At 62.4% G+C, this 21614-nt stretch overlaps 1 protein-coding gene across 2 annotated transcripts in view; it reads right to left on the bottom strand.

Moving 5' to 3' along the window:
- abtb3b (ankyrin repeat and BTB domain containing 3b) overlaps positions 1-21614 on the bottom strand; it is a 234491-nt gene that overhangs the window by 15121 nt on the left and 197756 nt on the right. Inside the window, exon 14 of one of the 2 annotated variants that reach the window (XM_086009708.1) lies at positions 5715-5805. In XM_086009708.1, coding sequence (XP_085865834.1) covers positions 5715-5805 — 91 coding nt within the window. Of the gene's footprint in view, positions 1-5714; positions 5806-12056; positions 12904-21614 lie in introns of those variants that run through there. The other variant, XM_086009710.1, reaches the window with a different exon arrangement.

Genomic DNA, 21614 nt, shown 5'->3' with positions numbered 1-21614 from the left:
TCCCAGGCGGCCGCACACACTTGCATCACGCAGGTAACCGATGCCCTCTTTGCCCTCGAGCACAATCACATCCATTTCACCAAGGATCGAGCAAGTGTCACGGCACGAGCGGTTGGATTAGCTAATCTGGCAGGCTTTCCAAGGGTGCAGGGCATTGTTGACTGCACACATGTGGCCCTTAGGGCACCCCATCGCAATCCAGGTATCTTTGTCAACCGCAAGGGCTTCCACCTCCGCTATTCAGTCCGCCAGAGCGGCGGTGGTGGTGCTGGTGGAGGAGGAGCAACCTGCGGCAGCATTACACGAGAGCATTGTTGCCCGGGATGCAGGAACGCACTCATCCTGGCCAGATTTGCTTAGCCTAGTCAATCAAACACTTATGCCTCGCAGCTTCTTACCAGAGCATTGACAATGTCCAAGAACCAGAGGATTCCTAGCACTCTGACCACCATACTGACAGTTGCAAGTATTCCTAAGGTCTCAATGTGGAAGTCCCAATAGCGAAATGACAGACGCCACAACTGCAACATTTGCCATCAGAATTTTTATGTACAATTACGACGTGATGGCATTTTTACACTAAACACAAAATTCCACCCAAGTGACTACCGTTGTGACGACTTGTGCTTTATCTTCCTCTTACGTGTGCTCCTACGTAGTGCTTCCCCTGTGGCTTCAGCAGATGTGGAGGCCCCTTGCTCACTTTCCTGCTGCTCCTGTCTCGACACCTTTGGCGGGCATCCTCTGGGGTTGCGAGCCTGTGAGGGCTCGCCAGCAGTCTGCTGCTCCTGCGGCTGTGCAGCGGTTGAGACGTCTATCTCACTTGGGTGTGTACTCCGGTGGGGCTCTGACTGAGGGCTCTGCAGTGGCCTGGAAGTGTGAGCGCTTGGAGAGGAACCCCCACTTCCTTGAGGTCTGCCACCAACCTCCCTCTCATGGGTCAGGTCCCCCTCAGCGCCTGCAAGTGGCTGGACAGCACCTTGCTGCACATCAGGGGGGCCATGGGGACCCGTATCTGCAATGGCAGTCCTACTCAGAAGGACTTCCATAAAGGTCTGGTTTCTCTGTTCAATAGATGCCCATCGCTCCTCAAGAGATGTCATTCTATTCTGAACAATGACCATGTTTTCCATACCCTGGCGACTAAGCTCCTCCATGGCTGTAGCCCTCCTCTCCTCTACCGTCGCCATCCTCTCCTCTACGGTAGCCAGCCTTACCACGGAGGTAGCAAGCGTTTCCACGGAGGTAGCCATCCTTTCCGTGGTGATGCGTTCATGTGCCAATGACTCCACAAAGGCTCTGCTAATGTTCGCTATGGACTCCTCCATTCGCTCCACACTCGCAGCGACCCTAGAGACAAAACCTGCCAGAGGCTTCTGCATCTGTGCCTGGAGTTCCAGCCCCGCTGATCTTATGGATGGACCCAGAGGCAGAGGGTTGACATGCTGCTGAGCCGAGCTGGCAGAGTCCTGCGCCCTCTGACTAGGACTCTCCACTGCTGTCCCTGTCTCCACAATCTGCTGATGCTCACTTGTGAGCTGTGATACACCAGGTGACAACACTACTCTATGTCCCGAAGGTCCCACCGAGGTGTGAGTGTCTGCGCTGGTGCTGGGTGCGTTGAATTCTGCTGACGCCAAACTTTTCTGTCACCAGCTTGCTGTGTTGTACCCGTCTGTCTGTCCCCCACGCGTGAATCATCCTCAATGCCCATAATTTCCAGGACGGCCTCCTCCCAGTGTGTCAGGTGGGCTATTGAGGGTGGCCATCCTGTCCTAGCTCGCTCTCTTTTGTTGTGAGCTCTCTTTTCCTGCAATGAGGGAGACAAGTGGAGGCTGAGTGAGAATGAAGGAGTGAGTGTAGAGAATCCATAGCATTGATACTTAGAAGTGTATTGATTTCTTTGTGGGTTCAATGACGAGACATTTATGAAAGAGAATGAGTTTTAATCTAAAGTCTGTTCAACTCTTTATACAGCATTGCAGGAGCTGTCATGCTAGTGATGCCTCTAGAACGAAACCGAAACTAAACTAGACTGCCTTGCTTGTCTCGGTCACATGGCCTCTGCTGGTCAGGCACAAGCAATCAATACATGCAATCATGCTGGTAGGCAACATAATCGAACAGGCAAATAACATCACTATTTGCTGATATCATTACATCTCCTTTTCTTAAAACAAAAGTATTTTACTTTTAACTAACAACATGTTTTCTTTGTATTAATCTGCATTTTAACTGTAACACTTAATGAACTTACATTATCATTATCATGATCAAGGTTTTTTAACCTTGCTTTGTGTGTTCACATGAAATATGTAACTACACTAGAACTTGAAGAAAGAATAAGATAACATTACTTCCTTCTATAACAATAGTCCTTAAATTTGCTCAATGAGTCTCTCAGGAGGCTTCACGTGTCTTGAGGATTTTCTGATTGATTGTCCTTGAATCTGAGTTGTTGCCTCAGATGATTGGTTCTCAGCTGTGTGATCAGGTTGTTCAACAGTATCAGTCTCTTGACCTGCTGTGGCTGGTCCCATGAGAAGATCCCTACGATTTCTTCTCAGAACAGCACCCTCATCTGTCTGAATGGTGTATGATCTTGGTTGAACTTCACTCAGGACAGTTCCCGTCTGAGTCCATGTGTTTGTTTTGTCTTTGAACCTTACTTGGTCACCAGTGTGGAGTTCAGGTAGGTTTTGTGTTCCTCTGTCATAGTAGTACTTTTGCTTTTCTTTCTGTTGCTCTTTGAACTTCCTCACTTTCTCCCCCTCTTTTGTTTTCAGGAGGTTCTCCGGGATGGGTAGGTTTGACCTTAGCCGACGTCCCATCAGGAGTTGGGCTGGTGACATACCACACTCGAGCGGCGTTGTGCGGTATACAAGCATGCTCTGGTAGAAGTCAGTTCCACTGTCTTTTGCCTTGTACTTCAGTCTTTTCACTGTGTTTGCGGGCTCTCCTGGGTCAACAGCTCTGGACAACGTGTCTGCTGTATACATCAGCTTACCCGGTGTGTACGCAACATTCAGTTCATCATAGACTGTCTCTCCTTCGCTTTCCACAACGAGGACTCTCTTTACCAGGTTCAGTCTCTCACAGGCTTTTAAACCTAGTATGGCTTGCACATCCTTTGGCACCACGATTAATGCTAGCGTGTGCTCTCTGTCCTTGTGTGTTACTTTGACAATGCATCTTCCTTCACTGGTATTTCAGTACCTGAGTATCCTGTCACTTTCACTTTTATTCCATGTATCTTTGGTCTGGGTCTAATTTTCTTAAAATCAGTCTCTGATATCACATTAACTTGTGCTCCAGTATCCAATTTAAATGGAATGTATATGTCATTCACTTTTAGTGTCAACATCCAGTCTCTTTCTTCTTGTTTGTTTTCAGACACAACATCTACATAGAACTCCTCTATGTCGCTTTCATCTACTGCATGGACCTTGCTTTGTTGCACTTGGTTCTTACAGCAACGGGCATAATGGTTGTTTTTGTTGCAACTATTGCATTTTTTACCATATGCTGGACGCTCTTTTGGTGGATGCTGTGTACCGCATCGACTACATGTCTTTCGATTGTCCCTTTCATTTTCGTTCGCTGGCTACGCCTCTTTTTTCACATTGGCGCTCTTTTTGTTAAACAGTTTGTGTCCATTCATTCTCACTGCATCCACGTTGCAGCTATTGTCACTGAACAGCTCCTTTGCCTGCAACTTCACAGTCTCTGTAGCCCTACACAGTGCTATGGCTTTTCCCAGGTCTAGATCTTGCTCTCTTAGCAGTCTTTCCCTTAGACCATTATCTGGAATACCACACACCAGTCTGTCTTTTATCAGCGAGTCTGCCAGTCCCCCAAATTCACACGATTTGCTTCTGTTTCTCAGTTCAGTCACATATTGATCAATAGTCTCACCCGTTTTCTGTACACATGTGAAAAATCCGTGCCTCTCAAACGTCACGTTACGTTTAGGTATGCAGTAGGCCTCAAACTGTTCCATTATTTTATCTAGCTTCATTTTGTCTCCATCAGCAGCGAATGTGAAGTTATTATACACCTCCAGCGCTTCATCACCCACGACATGTAAGAACAGTGACGATTTCTTTTTATTACTTTTCTCGTCAGCTCCGATTGCCGCTAAATACAACTCTAAATGTTGTTTGAATCTCCTCCAATTTTCAGCCACATTACCTGCCAACTGAAGCGTCGCCGGTGGGAGTAAACCTTCCATTTTTCACTTCGTTAGCTATTCTCTAATGGTAAGCAACGATGTTCTCTTTTGGCTTGCTAATTTGTGGAGAGCTGATTTAACTTCAGATGTTTTCTCTTCATCTCTTTCAGCCACTTCTGACACCATGTATTGATTTCTTTGTGGGTTCAATGACGAGACATTTATGAAAGAGAATGAGTTTTAATCTAAAGTCTGTTCAACTCTTTATACAGCATTGCAGGAGCTATCATGCTAGTGATGCCTCTAGAACAAAACTGAAACTAAACTAGACTGCCTTGCTTGTCTCGGTCACATGACCTCTGCTGGTCAGGCACAAGCAATCAATACATGCAATCATGCTGGTAGGCATCATAATCGAACAGGCAAATAACATCACTATTTGCTGATATCATTACAAGAAGGAGACAAAGATGGAGTGAGGTTGCAAGACCAAGGGCCCTCACTGTGTGTTGTCAGTTGTATTCAAAGCATCAGAGTGATAGGGAGTGTGAGGGCTGCATGGTGGAATAGTTATGTGAATGTGAGCATAGAGAGAGAGGGAATGGGTAAGGGTGCATGGATGTGAGTGTCAAGTGGGATGTGGAGGAAGAGATTGCTAAAGCTGAGTGCTGGTGAGGAAAGGCAATGGGGATCAGATTGAGGGTGATGGGAAATTCATACTCACTTTTCCAGTGCGCTGAAGGTCATGAAATCTTTTCCTGCACTGTATCCAGGTTCTGCGGGTGACTCCCAAGGAGTTGAGCTCCTCAGCCACCTGCATCCACACAGCCTTGGTCTGAGTGGGAGGCCTCTTCCTCCCTGATCCACCTCGTCAAAGCGAGGCGCTGATCTCGCCCTCCCGCTTGTCATCTTTCCTGCAGGTCCCTGTGACACCAAATGGAGGAAGCTGGAAGCCTGCAGAAGAAGCAAGGCTTGCTGTGGACCTTAAATGCAGCAGCAATGATGACGTCATCGGAGGGGACTTTCAGTCATGAGAAACCCATTTGCAAAGGCTTCCTACAGGTTGGAAATCAATTGGCCACTTAAGTTAAAATTGCATCAATCTCCCACATCTATTTAGATTCGTGTGGGAAACATGAAATTCGGATAACATGACACCATCCCACACCGGAGTTAAAATCGCCCCCTAGCTGTTTATTCCACATTTATTTAATTAACTGAATTTAAATTCCCCAGGTGCCGTGGTGGGATTTGTACTCATGTCTCCGGATCCAGTAACATAATCACTATGCTACCGAACTAAGGAACAGTGAAGGATGCAAGGCTCTGGTGGGAGTTGTGATGTAGTGGGGAGGATGTATGTACACCGAGATCAGGGAAGCGTGGTTACAGTAGGAGATTCTAATTTTCACACAGACAAAGCGTGTTTCTGTGATAATACGAGGTGAGGGGGTCAGTGCTGAGCATGGCTGACGCCAGACTCTCTTCACTGTCTGCCTGCTCGGCTATTTTGGACTAAGCTGTTTGTTGCCGGTTCAGTTACCTTAAATATATTGTACTTTATATGGCCGATTTCAATGAAAATACTGGAGGGATTGTCCGAGGACATCCTGCTCGAGAGCAGCATCTTAAACCTGAAGAAAACACAAAAAACTAGCTCAGTAAGAGTCGGATTAGTTTCACGGAGGGTAACCCATGGGATGGGGAACACACAAGGCTCCGAGCAGCTTCTCCTTAAACACAACTTCAAATAACTACTGCAGCCCCGATACTGAATACGAAATATGCTAAACCTATGTGGTTAATAACACATAATCTGTTAAACACCGTTATTAAAAAAGGGATATGAGTCCATTCCCTGATTGTGGAAAACACATTCCCAGCACTAAACAGGAGCCTCCAGAACCCCTGGACCCTGGGGGGGTTTGATCATTCCATATTTAACAAATACACTCTGCAAGTTTTCCACTCAGTACATCACCCAGCACCGATCCCTGGGACACTCCACTCAGTACATCACCCAGCACCGATCCCTGGGACACTCCACTCAGTACATCACCCAGCACCGATCCCTGGGACACTCCACTCAGTACATCACCCAGCACCGATCCCTGGGACACTCCACTCAGTACATCACCCAGCACCGATCCCTGGGACACTCCACTCAGTACATCACCCAGCACCGATCCCTGGGACACTCCACTCAGTACATCACCCAGCACCGATCCCTGGGACACTCCACTCAGTACATCACCCAGCACCGATCCCTGGGACACTCCACTCAGTACATCACCCAGCACCGATCCCTGGGACACTCCACTCAGTACATCACCCAGCACTGATCCCTGGGACACTCCACTCAGTACATCTCCCAGCACCGATCCCTGGGACACTCCACTCAGTACATCACCCAGCACCGATCCCTGGGACACTCCACTCAGTACATCACCCAGCTCCGATCCCTGGGACACTCCACTCAGTACATCTCTCAACACCGATCCCTGGGACACTCCACTCAGTACATCACCCAGCACTGATCCCTGGGACACTCCACTCAGTACATCACCCAGCACCGATCCCTGGGACACTCCACTCAGTACATCACCCAGCAGCGATCCCTGGGACACTCCACTCAATACATCACCCAGCACTGATCCCTGGGACACTCCACTCAGTACATCTCCCAGCACCGATCCCTGGGACACTCCACTCAGTACATCACCCAGCACCGATCCCTGGGACACTCCACTCAGTACATCACCCAGCTCCGATCCCTGGGACACTCCACTCAGTACATCTCTCAACACCGATCCCTGGGACACTCCACTCAGTACATCACCCAGCACTGATCCCTGGGACACTCCACTCAGTACATCTCCCAGCACCGATCCCTGGGACACTCCACTCAGTACATCACCCAGCACCGATCCCTGGGACACTCCACTCAGTACATCACCCAGCACCGATCCCTGGGACACTCCACTCAGTACATCACCCAGCACCGATCCCTGGGACACCCCACTCAGTACATCACCCAGCACCGATCCCTGGGACACTCCACTCAGTACATCACCCAGCACCTATCCCTGGGACACTCCACTCAGTACATCACCCAGCACCGATCCCTGGGACACTCCACTCAGTACATCACCCAGCACCGATCCCTGGGACACTCCACTCAGTACATCACCCAGTACCGATCCCTGGGACACTCCACTCAGTACATCACCCAGCACCGATCCCTGGGACACTCCACTCAATACATCACCCAGCACCGATCCCCGGGACACTCCACTCAGTACATCACCCAGCACCGATCCCTGGGACACTCCACTCAGTACATCTCCCAGCACCGATCCCTGGGACACTCCACTCAGTACATCACCCAGCACCGATCCCTGGGACACTCCACTCAGTACATCACCCAGCACCGATCCCTGGGACACTCCACTCAGTACATCACCCAGCACCGATCCCTGGGACACTCCACTCAGTACATTACCCAGCACCGATCCCTGGGACACTCCACTCAGTACATCACCCAGCACCGGTCCCTGGGACACTCCACTCAGTACATCACCCAGCACCGATCCCTGGGACACTCCACTCAGTACATCACCCAGCACCGATCCCTGGGACACTCCACTCAGTACATCACCCAGCACCGATCCCTGGGACATTCCACTCAGTACATCACCCAGCACCGATCCCTGGGACACTCCACTCAGTACATCACCCAGCACCGATCCCTGGGACACTCCACTCAGTACATCACCCAGCACCGATCCCTGGGACACTCCACTCAGTACATCACCCAGCACCGATCCCTGGGACACTCCACTCAGTACATCTCCCAGCACCGATCCCTGGGACACTCCACTCAGTACATCTCCCAGCACCGATCCCTGGGACACTCCACTCAGTACATCACCCAGCACCGATCCCTGGGACACTCCACTCAGTACATCACCCAGCACCGATCCCTGGGACACTGCACTCAGTACATCACCCAGCACCGATCCCTGGGACACTCCACTTAGTACATCACCCAGCACCGATCCCTGGGACACTCCACTCAGTACATCACCCAGCACCGATCCCTGGGACACTCCACTCAGTACATCACCCAGCACCGATCCCTGGGACACTCCACTTAGTACATCACCCAGCACCGATCCCTGGGACACCCCACTCAGTACATCACCCAGCACCGATCCCTGGGACACTCCACTCAGTACATCACCCAGCACCTATCCCTGGGACACTCCACTCAGTACATCACCCAGCACCGATCCCTGGGACACTCCACTCAGTACATCACCCAGCACCGATCCCTGGGACACTCCACTCAGTACATCACCCAGTACCGATCCCTGGGACACTCCACTCAGTACATCACCCAGCACCGATCCCTGGGACACTCCACTCAGTACATCACCCAGCACCGATCCCTGGGACACTCCACTCAATACATCACCCAGCACCGATCCCCGGGACACTCCACTCAGTACATCACCCAGCACCGATCCCTGGGACACTCCACTCAGTACATCTCCCAGCACCGATCCCTGGGACACTCCACTCAGTACATCACCCAGCACCGATCCCTGGGACACTCCACTCAGTACATTACCCAGCACCGATCCCTGGGACACTCCACTCAGTACATCACCCAGCACCGGTCCCTGGGACACTCCACTCAGTACATCACCCAGCACCGATCCCTGGGACATTCCACTCAGTACATCACCCAGCACCGATCCCTGGGACACTCCACTCAGTACATCACCCAGCACCGATCCCTGGGACACTCCACTCAGTACATCACCCAGCACCGATCCCTGGGACACTCCACTCAGTACATCACCCAGCACCGATCCCTGGGACACTCCACTCAGTACATCTCCCAGCACCGATCCCTGGGACACTCCACTCAGTACATCTCCCAGCACCGATCCCTGGGACACTCCACTCAGTACATCACCCAGCACCGATCCCTGGGACACTCCACTCAGTACATCACCCAGCACCGATCCCTGGGACACTGCACTCAGTACATCACCCAGCACTGATCCCTGGGACACTCCACTCAGTACATCTCCCGGCACCGATCCCTGGGTCACTCCACTCAGTACATCACCCAGCACCGATCCCTGGGACACTCCACTCAGTACATCACCCAGCACCGATCCCTGGGACACTCCACTCAGTACATCACCCAGCACCGATCCCTGGGACACTCCACTCAGTACATCACCCAGCACCGATCCCCGGGACACTCCACTCAGTACATCTCCCAGCACCGATCCCTGGGACACTCCACTCAGTACATCACCCAGCACCGATCCCTGGGACACTCCACTCAGTACATCACCCAGCACCGATCCCTGGGACACTCCACTCAGTACATCTCCCAGCACCGATCCCTGGGACACTCCACTCAGTACATCACCCAGCACCGAACCCTGGGACACTCCACTCAGTACATCACCCAGCACTGATCCCTGGGACACTCCACTCAGTACATCACCCAGCACCGATCCCTGGGACACTCCACTCAGTACATCTCCCAGCACCGATCCCTGGGACACTCCACTCAGTACATCACCCAGCACCGAACCCTGGGACACTCCACTCAGTACATCACCCAGCACTGATCCCTGGGACACTCCACTCAGTACATCACCCAGCACTGATCCCTGGGACACTCCACTCAGTACATCACCCAGCACCGATCCCCGGGACACTCCACTCAGTACATCTCCCAGCACCGATCCCTGGGACACTCCACTCAGTACATCACCCAGCACCGATCCCTGGGACACCCCACTCAGTACATCACCCAGCACCGATCCCTGGGACACTCCACTCAGTACATCACCCAGCACCGATCCCTGGGACACCCCACTCAGTACATCTCCCAGCACCGATCCCTGGGACACTCCACTCAGTACATCTCCCAGCACCGATCCCTGGGACACTCCACTCAGTACATCACCCAGCACCGATCCCCGGGACACTCCACTCAGTACATCACCCAGCGCCGATCCCTGGGACACTCCACTCAGTACATCACCCAGCACTGATCCCTGGGACACTCCACTCAGTACATCTCCCAGCACCGATCCCTGGGACACTCCACTCAGTACATCACCCAGCACCGATCCCTGGGACACTCCACTCAGTACATCACCCAGCACCGATCCCCGGGACACTCAACTCAGCACATCACCCAGCACCGATCCCTGGGACACTCCACTCAGTACATCACCCAGCACCGATCCCTGGGACACTCCACTCAGTACATCACCCAGCACCGATCCCCAGGACACTCCACTCAGTACATCACCCAGCACCGATCCCTGGGACACTCCACTCAGTACATCACCCAGCACCGATCCCTGGGACACTCCACTCAGTACATCACCCAGCACCGATCCCTGGGACACTCCACTCAGTACATCACCCAGCACCGATCCCTGGGACACTCCACTCAGTACATCACCCAGCACCGATCACTGGGACACTCCACTCAGTACATCACCCAGCACCGATCCCCGGGACACTCAACTCAGTACATCACCCAGCACCGATCCCTGGGACACTCCACTCAGTACATCACCCAGCACCGATCCCCGGGACACTCAACTCAGTACATCACCCAGCACCGATCCCTGGGACACTCCACTCAGTACATCACCCAGCACCGATCCCCAGGACACTCCACTCAGTACATCACCCAGCACCGATCCCTGGGACACTCCACTCAGTACATCACCCAGCACCGATCCCTGGGACACTCCACTCAGTACATCACCCAGCACCGATCCCTGGGACACTCCACTCAGTACATCACCCAGCACTGATCCCTGGGACACTCCACTCAGTACATCACCCAGCACCGATCCCTGGGACACTCCACTCAGTACATCACCCAGCACCGATCCCTGGGACACTCCACTCAGTACATCACCCAGCACCGATCCCTGGGACACTCCACTCAGTACATCACCCAGCACCGATCCCTGGGACACTCCACTCAGTACATCACCCAGCACCGATCCCTGAGACACTCCACTCAGTACATCACCCAGCACCGATCCCTGGGACACTCCACTCAGTACATCACCCAGCACCGATCCCTGGGACACTCCACTCAGTACATCACCCAGCACCGATCCCCGGGACACTCCACTCAGTACATCACCCAGCACCGATCCCTGGGACACTCCACTCAGTACATCTCCCAGCACCTATCCCTGGGACACTCCACTCAGTACATCACCCAGCACCGATCCCTGGGACACTCCACTCAGTACATCACCCAGCACCGATCCCCGGGACACTCCACTCAGTACATCACCCAGCACCGATCCCTGGGACACTCCACTCAGTACATCACCCAGCACCGATCCCTGGGACACTCCACTCAGTACATCACCCAGCACCGATCCCTGGGACACTCCACTCAGTACATCACCCAGCACCGATCCCTGGGACACTCCACTCAGTACATCACCCAGCACCGATCCCTGGGACACTCCACTCAGTACATCACCCAGCACCGATCCGTGGGACACTCCACTCAGTACATCTCCCAGCACCGATCCCTGGGACACTCCACTCAGTACATCACCCAGCACCGATCCCTGGGACACTCCACTCAGTACATCACCCAGCACCGATCCCTGGGACACTCCACTCAGTACATCCCCCAGCACCGATCCCTGGGACACTCCACTCAGTACATCACCCAGCACCGATCCCTGGGACACTCCACTCAGTACATCACCCAGCACCGATCCCTGGGACACTCCACTCAGTACATCACCCAGCACCGATCCCTGGGACACTCCACTCAGTACATCTCCCAGCACCGATCCCTGGGACACCCCACTCAGTACATCACCCAGCACCGATCCCTGGGACACTCCACTCAGTACATCACCCAGCACCGATCCCTGGGACACTCCACTCAGTCCCCAGCACCGATCCCTGGGACACTCCACTCAGTACATCACCCAGCACCGATCCCTGGGACACCCCACTCAGTACATCACCCAGCACCGATCCCTGGGACTCTCCCCAGCCTGTTATCTCGCCGCTCACTAGTTCCTGCTGCATTCTTTCTTGCAGCCAATTCCTGCTCCAAGGCTAACCACTGCCTTACGTTCTGTAGCAGCCTTTCATGTGGAACTATATTGAAGACTATCTGGACTGGACTCCAGGTAGACTGCATAAGTTGTTCCACATCTACTGAAATTTCCCGTCCCCAAAAAGATCAAGCAAGGTTGGTCAGGTAGGAGTGCCCTTTACGAGGTTATTTTCAGATACTGTTCATGCTTTTTCCTAATGGTCGATTCTATTATTTTGTGAGTTACTGCTGTGAGACTGATGGATCTGCCTCTCTGACCCACGCTGCTTCCCTCCACAGGTTACATTTAAAATCCTGGCCCGTCTCTCACCCACCCAACCTCACCAACCCCTTCCAGCCTTCAATATCTTCCCAGTCCCGGGCTCAGAGAACGACCCTCTCTCTCCGCCCAACGTTGGTGTCAGAACCTTCAACCATTCGTTCCCTCTCTCTGGAATTCCCTCCCTAAATTCTCCACTTTCCACATCCCTCTCCTCCTTTAAAATCCTTCTAGAAACTCACCTTTTCGACCGAGCTTTTGGTCACCTCTCCAAATGTGAGACATCTGTTCCTCGGCCTTCTTCCACTTGTGAACCACCTTAGTGAGTTTTTACAATCAGGGAGTTTTACAAATGTACGTTGTTGATGATTGAGAGGCCACAGAATCCTGGGAGCAAGTGTTGCACTCTCAGCGAAAACATCCCCAACCCCCGCCCCGCCCCCAACCCCCGCCCCAACACCCACCCCGCCCCCAACACCCGCCCCGCCCCCAATACTCGCCCCGCCCCCAATACTCGCCCCGCCCCCAACACCCGCCCCCAATACTCGCCCCGCCCCCAACACCGCCCCGCCCCCAATACTCGCCCCGCCCCCAACACCCGCCCCGCCCCCAATACTCCCCCCAACACCCGCCCCAACAACCGCCCCGCCCCCAATACTCGCCCCGCCCCCAACACCCGCCCCGCCCCCAATACTCGCCCCGCCCCCAACACCCGCCCCGCCCCCAATACTCCCCCCAACACCCGCCCCCAACACCCGCCCCGCCCCCAATACTCGCCCCGCCCCCAACACCCGCCCCACCCCAATACTCGCCCCGCCCCAACACCCGCCCCCAACACACGCCCCGCCCCCAACACCCGCCCCAACACCCGCCCCGCCCCCAACACCCGCCCCCAACACCCGCCCCGCCCCCAACACCAACCCCGCCCCCAACACCCGCCCCCAACACCCGCCCCGCCCCCAACACCCGCCCCCAACACCCACCCCGAACACCCGCCCCCAAAACCCACCCCCAAAACTCGCCCCGCCCCCAACACCCGCCCCCAACACCCGCCCCGCCCCCAACACCCGCCCCCAACACTCGCCCCGCCCCCAACACCCACCCCCAACACCCGCCCCGCCCCCAACACCCGCCCCCAACACCCGCCCCGCCCCCAACACCCGCCCCAACACCCGCCCCGCCCCCAACACCCGCCCCCAACACCCGCCCCACCCCCAACATCCGCCTCGCCCCCAACACCCGCCCCTACACCCGCCCCGCCCCCAACACTCGCCCCGCCCCAACACTCGCCCCGCCCCCAACACCCGCCCCAACACCCGCCCCCAACACCCGCCACGCCCCCAACACCCGCCCCCAACAACCACCCCCAACACCCGCCCCCAACACCCGCCCCCAACACCCGCCCCCAACACGCGCCCCGCCCCAACACCCGCCCCCAACACCCGCCCCCAACACCCGCCCCCAACACCCGCCCCGCCCCCAACACCCGCCCCGCCCCCAACACCCGCCCCCAACACCCGCCCCGCCCCCAACACCCGCCCCCAACACCCGCCCCGCCCCCAACACCCGCCCCCAACACCCGCCCCGCCCCCAACACCCGCCCCGCCCCCAACACCCGCCCCAACACCCGCCCCGCCCCCAACACCCGCCCCCAACACCCGCCCCGCCCCCAACACCCGCCACGCCCCCAACACCCACCCCAACACCCGCCCCGCCCCCAACACCCGCCACGCCCCCAACACCCACCCCAACACCCGCCCCGCCCCAACAGCCGCCCCGCCCCCAACACCCGCCCCGCCCCCAACACCTGCCCCCAACACCCGCCCCCAACACCCGCCCCGCCCCCAACACCCGCCCCGCCCCCAACACCCGTCCCTCCCCCAACACCTGCCCCGCCCCCAACACCCGCCCCAACACCCGCCCTGCCCCCAACACCCGCCCACAACACCCGCCCCGCCCCCAACACCCGCCCCAACACCCGCCCCGCCCCCAACACACGCCCCGCCCCCAACACCCGCCCCCAACACCCACCCCGCCCCAACACCCGCCCCGCCCCCAACACCCGCCCCGCCCCCAACACCCACCCCCAACACCCACCCCGCCCCAACACCCGCCCCGCCCCCAACACCCGCCCCCAACACCCACCCCGCCCCAAACACCCGCCCCCAACACCCACCCCAATACTCGCCCCGCCCCCAACACCTGCCCCCAACACCCGCCCCGCCCTCAACACCCGCCCCCAACACTCGCCCCGCCCCAACACCCGCCCCCAACACCCACCCCGCCCCCCAACACCCGCCCCCAACACCCGCCCCGCCCCAACACCCGCCCCGCCCCAACACCCGCCCCCAACACCCACGCTGCCCCCAACACCCACCCCCAATACTCGCCCCGCCCCCAACACCCGCCCCGCCCCCAACACCCACCCCCAATACTCGCCCCGCCCCCAACACCCGCCCCGCCCCCAACACCCGCCCCCAATACTAGCCCCGCCCCCAACACCTGCCCCCAACACCCGCCCCGCCCCAACACCCGCCCCCAACACCCGCCCCGCCCCAACACCCGCCCCCAACACCCACCCTGCCCCCAACACCCGCCCCCAACACCCGCCCCGCCCCCAATACTCGCCCCGCCCCCAACACCCGCCCCGCCCCCAATACTCGCCCCGCCCCCAACACCCGCCCCCAACACCCGCCCCCAATACTCGCCCCGCCCCCAACACCCGCCCCGCCCCCAACACTCGCCCCCAACACCCGCCCCGCCCCCAACACCAACACCGCCCCCAACACCCGCCCCGCCCCCAACACCCGCCCCCAACACCCACCCCGAACACCCGCCCCCAAAACCCACCCCCAAAATTCGCCCCGCCCCCAACACCCGCCCCCAACACCCGCCCCGCCCCCAACACCCGCCCCCAACACTCGCCCCGCCCCCAACACCCACCCCCAACACCCGCCCCGCCCCCAACACCCGCCCCGCCCCCAACACCCGCCCCACCCCCAACACCCGCCCCGCCCCCAACACCCGCCCCTACACCCGCCCCGCCCCCAACACTCGCCCCGCCCCAACACTCGCCCCGCCCCCAACACCCGCCCCCAACACCCGCCCCGCCCCCAACACCCGCCCCCAACAACCACCCCCAACACCCGCCCCCAACACCCGCCCCGCCCCCAACACCCGCCCCGCCCCCAACACCCGCCCCCAACACCCGCCCCGCCCCAACAGCCGCCCCCAACACCCGCCCCGCCCCCAACACCCGCCCCCAACACCCGCCCCGCCCCCAACACCCGCCCCCAACACCCGCCCCGCCCCCAACACCCGCCCCGCCCCCAACACCCGCCCCGCCCCCAACACCCGCCCCCAACACCCGCCCCGCCCCCAACACCCGCCCCGCCCCCAACACCCGCCCCAACACCCGCTCCGCCCCCAACACCCGCCCCGCCCCCAACACCCGCCCCCAACACCCGCCCCCAACACCCGCCCCGCCCCCAACACCCGCCCCAACACCCGCCCCGCCCCCAACACCCGCCCCCAACACCCGCCCCGCCCCCAACACCCGCCACGCCCCCAACACCCACCCCAACACCCGCCACGCCCCCAACACCCGCCCCCAACAACCACCCCCAACACCCGCCCCCAACACCCGCCCCCAACACGCGCCCCGCCCCAACACCCGCCCCCAACACCCGCCCCCAACACCCGCCCCCAACACCCGCCCCGCCCCCAACACCCGCCCCCAACACCCGCCCCGCCCCCAACACCCGCCCCCAACACCCGCCCCGCCCCCAACACCCGCCCCCAACACCCGCCCCGCCCCCAACACCCGCCCCGCCCCCAACACCCGCCCCAACACCCGCCCCGCCCCCAACACCCGCCCCCAACACCCGCCCCGCCCCCAACACCCGCCACGCCCCCAACACCCACCCCAACACCCGCCCCGCCCCCAACACCCGCCACGCCCCCAACACCCACCCCAACAACCGCCCCGCCCCAACAGCCGCCCCGCCCCCAACACCCGCCAAGCCCCCAACACCCGCCCCAACGCCCGCCCCCAACACCCGCCCCCAACACCCGCCCCGCCCCCAACACCCGCCCCGCCCCCAACACCCGTCCCTCCCCCAACACCTGCCCCGCCCCCAACACCCGCCCCAACACCCGCCCTGCCCCCAACACCCGCCCCCAACACCCGCCCCGCCCCCAACACCCGCCCCAACACCCGCCCCGCCCCCAACACACGCCCCGCCCCCAACACCCGCCCCCAACACCCACCCCGCCCCAACACCCGCCCCGCCCCCAACACCCGCCCCGCCCCCAACACCCACCCCCAACACCCACCCCGCCCCAACACCCGCCCCGCCCCCAACACCCGCCCCCAACACCCACCCCGCCCCAAACACCCGCCCCCAACACCCACCCCAATACTCGCCCCGCCCCCAACACCTGCCCCCAACACCCGCCCCGCCCTCAACACCCGCCCCCAACACTCGCCCCGCCCCAACACCCGCCCCCAACACCCACCCCGCCCCCCAACACCCGCCCCCAACACCCGCCCCGCCCCAACACCCGCCCCGCCCCAACACCCGCCCCCAACACCCACGCTGCCCCCAACACCCACCCCCAATACTCGCCCCGCCCCCAACACCCGCCCCGCCCCCAACACCCACCCCCAATACTCGCCCCGCCCCCAACACCCGCCCCGCCCCCAACACCCGCCCCCAATACTAGCCCCGCCCCCAACACCTGCCCCCAACACCCGCCCCGCCCCAACACCCGCCCCCAACACCCGCCCCGCCCCAACACCCGCCCCCAACACCCACCCTGCCCCCAACACCCGCCCCCAACACCCGCCCCGCCCCCAATACTCGCCCCGCCCCCAACACCCGCCCCAACCCCCGCCCCGCCCCCAATACTCGCCCCGCCCCCAACACCCGCCCCCAACACCCGCCCCCAATACTCGCCCCGCCCCCAACACCCGCCCCGCCCCCAACACCCGCCCCCAACACCCGCCCCGCCCCCAACACCAACCCCGCCCCCAACACCCGCCCCGCCCCCAACACCCGCCCCCAACACCCACCCCGAACACCCGCCCCCAAAACCCACCCCCAAAACTCGCCCCGCCCCCAACACCCGCCCCCAACACCCGCCCCGCCCCCAACACCCGCCCCCAACACTCGCCCCGCCCCCAACACCCACCCCCAACACCCGCCCCGCCCCCAACACCCGCCCCGCCCCCAACACCCGCCCCACCCCCAACACCCGCCCCGCCCCTAACAGCCGCCCCTACACCCGCCCCGCCCCCAACACTCGCCCCGCCCCAACACTCGCCCCGCCCCCAACACCCGCCCCCAACACCCGCCCCGCCCCCAACACCCGCCCCCAACAACCACCCCCAACACCCGCCCCCAACACCCGCCCCGCCCCCAACACCCGCCCCGCCCCCAACACCCGCCCCCAACACCCGCCCCGCCCCAACAGCCGCCCCCAACACCCGCCCCGCCCCCAACACCCGCCCCCAACACCCGCCCCGCCCCCAACACCCGCCCCCAACACCCGCCCCGCCCCCAACACCCGCCCCGCCCCCAACACCCGCCCCCAACACCCGCCCCGCCCCCAACACCCGCCCCGCCCCCAACACCCGCCCCAACACCCGCCCCGCCCCCAACACCCGCCCCGCCCCCAACACCCGCCCCCAACACCCGCCCCGCCCCCAACACCCGCCCCAACACCCGCCCCGCCCCCAACACCCGCCCCCAACACCCGCCCCGCCCCCAACACCCGCCACGCCCCCAACACCCACCCCAACACCCGCCCCGCCCCCAACACCCGCCACGCCCCCAACACCCACCCCAACACCCGCCCCGCTCCAACACCCGCCCCGCCCCCAACGCCCGCCCCCAACACCCGCCCCCAACACCCGCCCCGCCCCCAACACCCGCCCCGCCCCCAACACCCGTCCCGCCCCCAACACCTGCCCCGCCCCCAACACCCGCCCCAACACCCGCCCCGCCCCCAACACCCGCCCCCAACACCCGCCCCGTCCCCAACACCCGCCCCCAACACCCGCCCCGCCCCCAACACCCGCCCCAACACCCGCCCCGCCCCCAACACACGCCCCGCCCCCAACACCCGCCCCCAACACCCGCCCCGCCCCAACACCCGCCCCGCCCCCAACACCCGCCCCGCCCCCAACACCCACCCCCAACACCCACCCCGCCCCAACACCCGCCCCGCCCCCAACACCCGCCCCCAACACCCACCCCGCCCCCAACACCCGCCCCCAACACCCACCCCCAATACTCGCCCCGCCCCCAACACCTGCCCCCAACACCCGCCCCGCCCTCAACACCCGCCCCCAACACTCGCCCCGCCCCAACACCCGCCCCCAACACCCACCCCGCCCCCCAACACCCGCCCCCAACACCCACCCCCAATATTCGCCCCGCCCCCAACACCTGCCCCCAACACCCGCCCCGCCCCAACACCCGCCCCCAACACCCGCCCCGCCCCAACACCCGCCCCCAACACCCGCCCTGCCCCCAACACCCACCCCCAATACTCACCCCGCCCCCAACACCCGCCCCCAACACTCGCCCCGCCCCCAACACCCACCCCCAATACTCGCCCCGCCCCCAACACCCGCCCCGCCCCCAACACCCGCCCCCAATACTCGCCCCGCCCCCAACACCTGCCCCCAACACCCGCCCCGCCCCAACACCCGCCCCCAACACCCGCCCCGCCCCAACACCCGCCCCCAACACCCGCCCCGTCCCCAACACCCGCCCCCAACACCCGCCCCGCCCCCAACACCCGCCCCAACACCCGCCCCGCCCCCAACACACGCCCCGCCCCCAACACCCGCCCCCAACACCCGCCCCGCCCCAACACCCGCCCCGCCCCCAACACCCGCCCCGCCCCCAACACCCACCCCCAACACCCACCCCGCCCCAACACCCGCCCCGCCCCCAACACCCGCCCCCAACACCCACCCCGCCCCCAACACCCGCCCCCAACACCCACCCCCAATACTCGCCCCGCCCCCAACACCTGCCCCCAACACCCGCCCCGCCCTCAACACCCGCCCCCAACACTCGCCCCGCCCCAACACCCGCCCCCAACACCCACCCCGCCCCCCAACACCCGCCCCCAACACCCACCCCCAATATTCGCCCCGCCCCCAACACCTGCCCCCAACACCCGCCCCGCCCCAACACCCGCCCCCAACACCCGCCCCGCCCCAACACCCGCCCTGCCCCCAACACCCACCCCCAATACTCACCCCGCCCCCAACACCCGCCCCCAACACTCGCCCCGCCCCCAACACCCACCCCCAATACTCGCCCCGCCCCCAACACCCGCCCCGCCCCCAACACCCGCCCCCAATACTCGCCCCGCCCCCAACACCTGCCCCCAACACCCGCCCCCAACACCCGCCCCGCCCCAACACCCGCCCCCAACACCCACCCTGCCCCCAACACCCGCCCCCAACACCCACCCTGCCCCCAACACCCGCCCCCAACACCCGCCCCGCCCCCAACACCCACCCCCAATACTCGCCCCGCCCCCAACACCCGCCCCCAACACCCGCCCCGCCCCAACACCCACCCGCAATACTCGCCCCACCCCCAACACTCGCCCCCAACACCCGCCCCGCCCCCAACACCCGCCCCCAACACCCACCCTGCCCCCAACACCCGCCCCCAACACCCGCCCCGCCCCCAACACCCACCCTGCCCCCAACACCCACCCTGCCCCCAACACCCGCCCCCAACACCCACCCTGCCCCCAACACCCGCCCCCAACACCCGCCCCGCCCCCAACACCCACCCTGCCCCCAACACCCGCCCCCAACACTCGCCCCGCCCCAACACCCGCCCCCAACACCCGCCCCCAACATCCACCCTGCCCCCAACACCCGCCCCCAACACCCGCCCCGCCCCCAACACCCACCCCCAATACTCGCCCCGCCCCCAACACCCGCCCCCAACACCCGCCCCGCCCCCAACACCCGCCCCCAACACTCGCCCCGCCCCAACACCCACCCCCAATACTCGCCCCGCCCCCAACACCCACCCTGCCCCCAACACCCGCCCCCAACACTCGCCCCGCCCCAACACCCGCCCCCAACACCCACCCTGCCCCCAACACCCGCCCCGCCCCCAACACCCACCCCCAATACTCGCCCCGCCACCAACACCCGCCCCGCCCCCAACACCCGCCCCAACACCCGCCCCGCCCCCAACACCCGCCCCCAACACCCGCCCCGCCCCCAACACCCACCCCCAATACTCGCCCCGCCCCCAACACCCGCCCCGCCCCCAACACCCGCCCCAACACCCGCCCCGCCCCCAACACCCGCCCCGCCCCCAACACCCGCCCCCAACACCCACCCCGCCCCAACACCCGCCCCGCCCCCAACACCCGCCCCGCCCCCAACACCCGCCCCGCCCCCAACACCCACCCCGCCCCCAACACCCGCCCCCAACACCCACCCCCAATACTCGCCCCGCCCCCAACACCTGCCACCAACACACGCCCCCAACACTCGCCCCGCCCCAACACCCGCCCCCAACACCCACCCTGCCCCCAACACACGCCCCGCCCCCAACACCCGCCCCCAACACTCGTCCCGCCCCCAACACCCGCCCCGCCCCCAACACCCGCCCCCAACACTCGCCCCGCCCCAACACCCGCCCCCAACACCCGCCCCCAACACTCGCCCCGCCCCCAACACCCACCCCCAATACTCGCCCCGCCCCCAACACCCGCCCCCAACACCCGCCCCGCCCCCAACACCCGCCCCAACACCCGCCCCGACCCCAACACCCGCCCCGCCCCCAACACCCGCCCCCAACACCCACCCCGCCCCAACACCCGCCCCGCCCCAACACCCGCCCCGCCCCCAACACCCGCCCCGCCCCCAACACCCGCCCCCAACACCCACCCCGCCCCCAACACCCGCCCCCAACATCCACCCCCAATACTCGCCCCGCCCCCAACACCTGCCCCCAACACCCGCCCCGCCCTCAACA

Source organism: Somniosus microcephalus, chromosome 16, assembly GCF_052327205.1.
Source record: "Somniosus microcephalus isolate GS21.2 chromosome 16, FLI_Smic_1.0, whole genome shotgun sequence".
Taxonomy (NCBI): domain Eukaryota; kingdom Metazoa; phylum Chordata; class Chondrichthyes; order Squaliformes; family Somniosidae; genus Somniosus; species Somniosus microcephalus.
The sequence above is the reverse complement of the archived record's forward strand: the minus strand, read 5'-3'. Positions and strand labels throughout refer to the sequence as shown.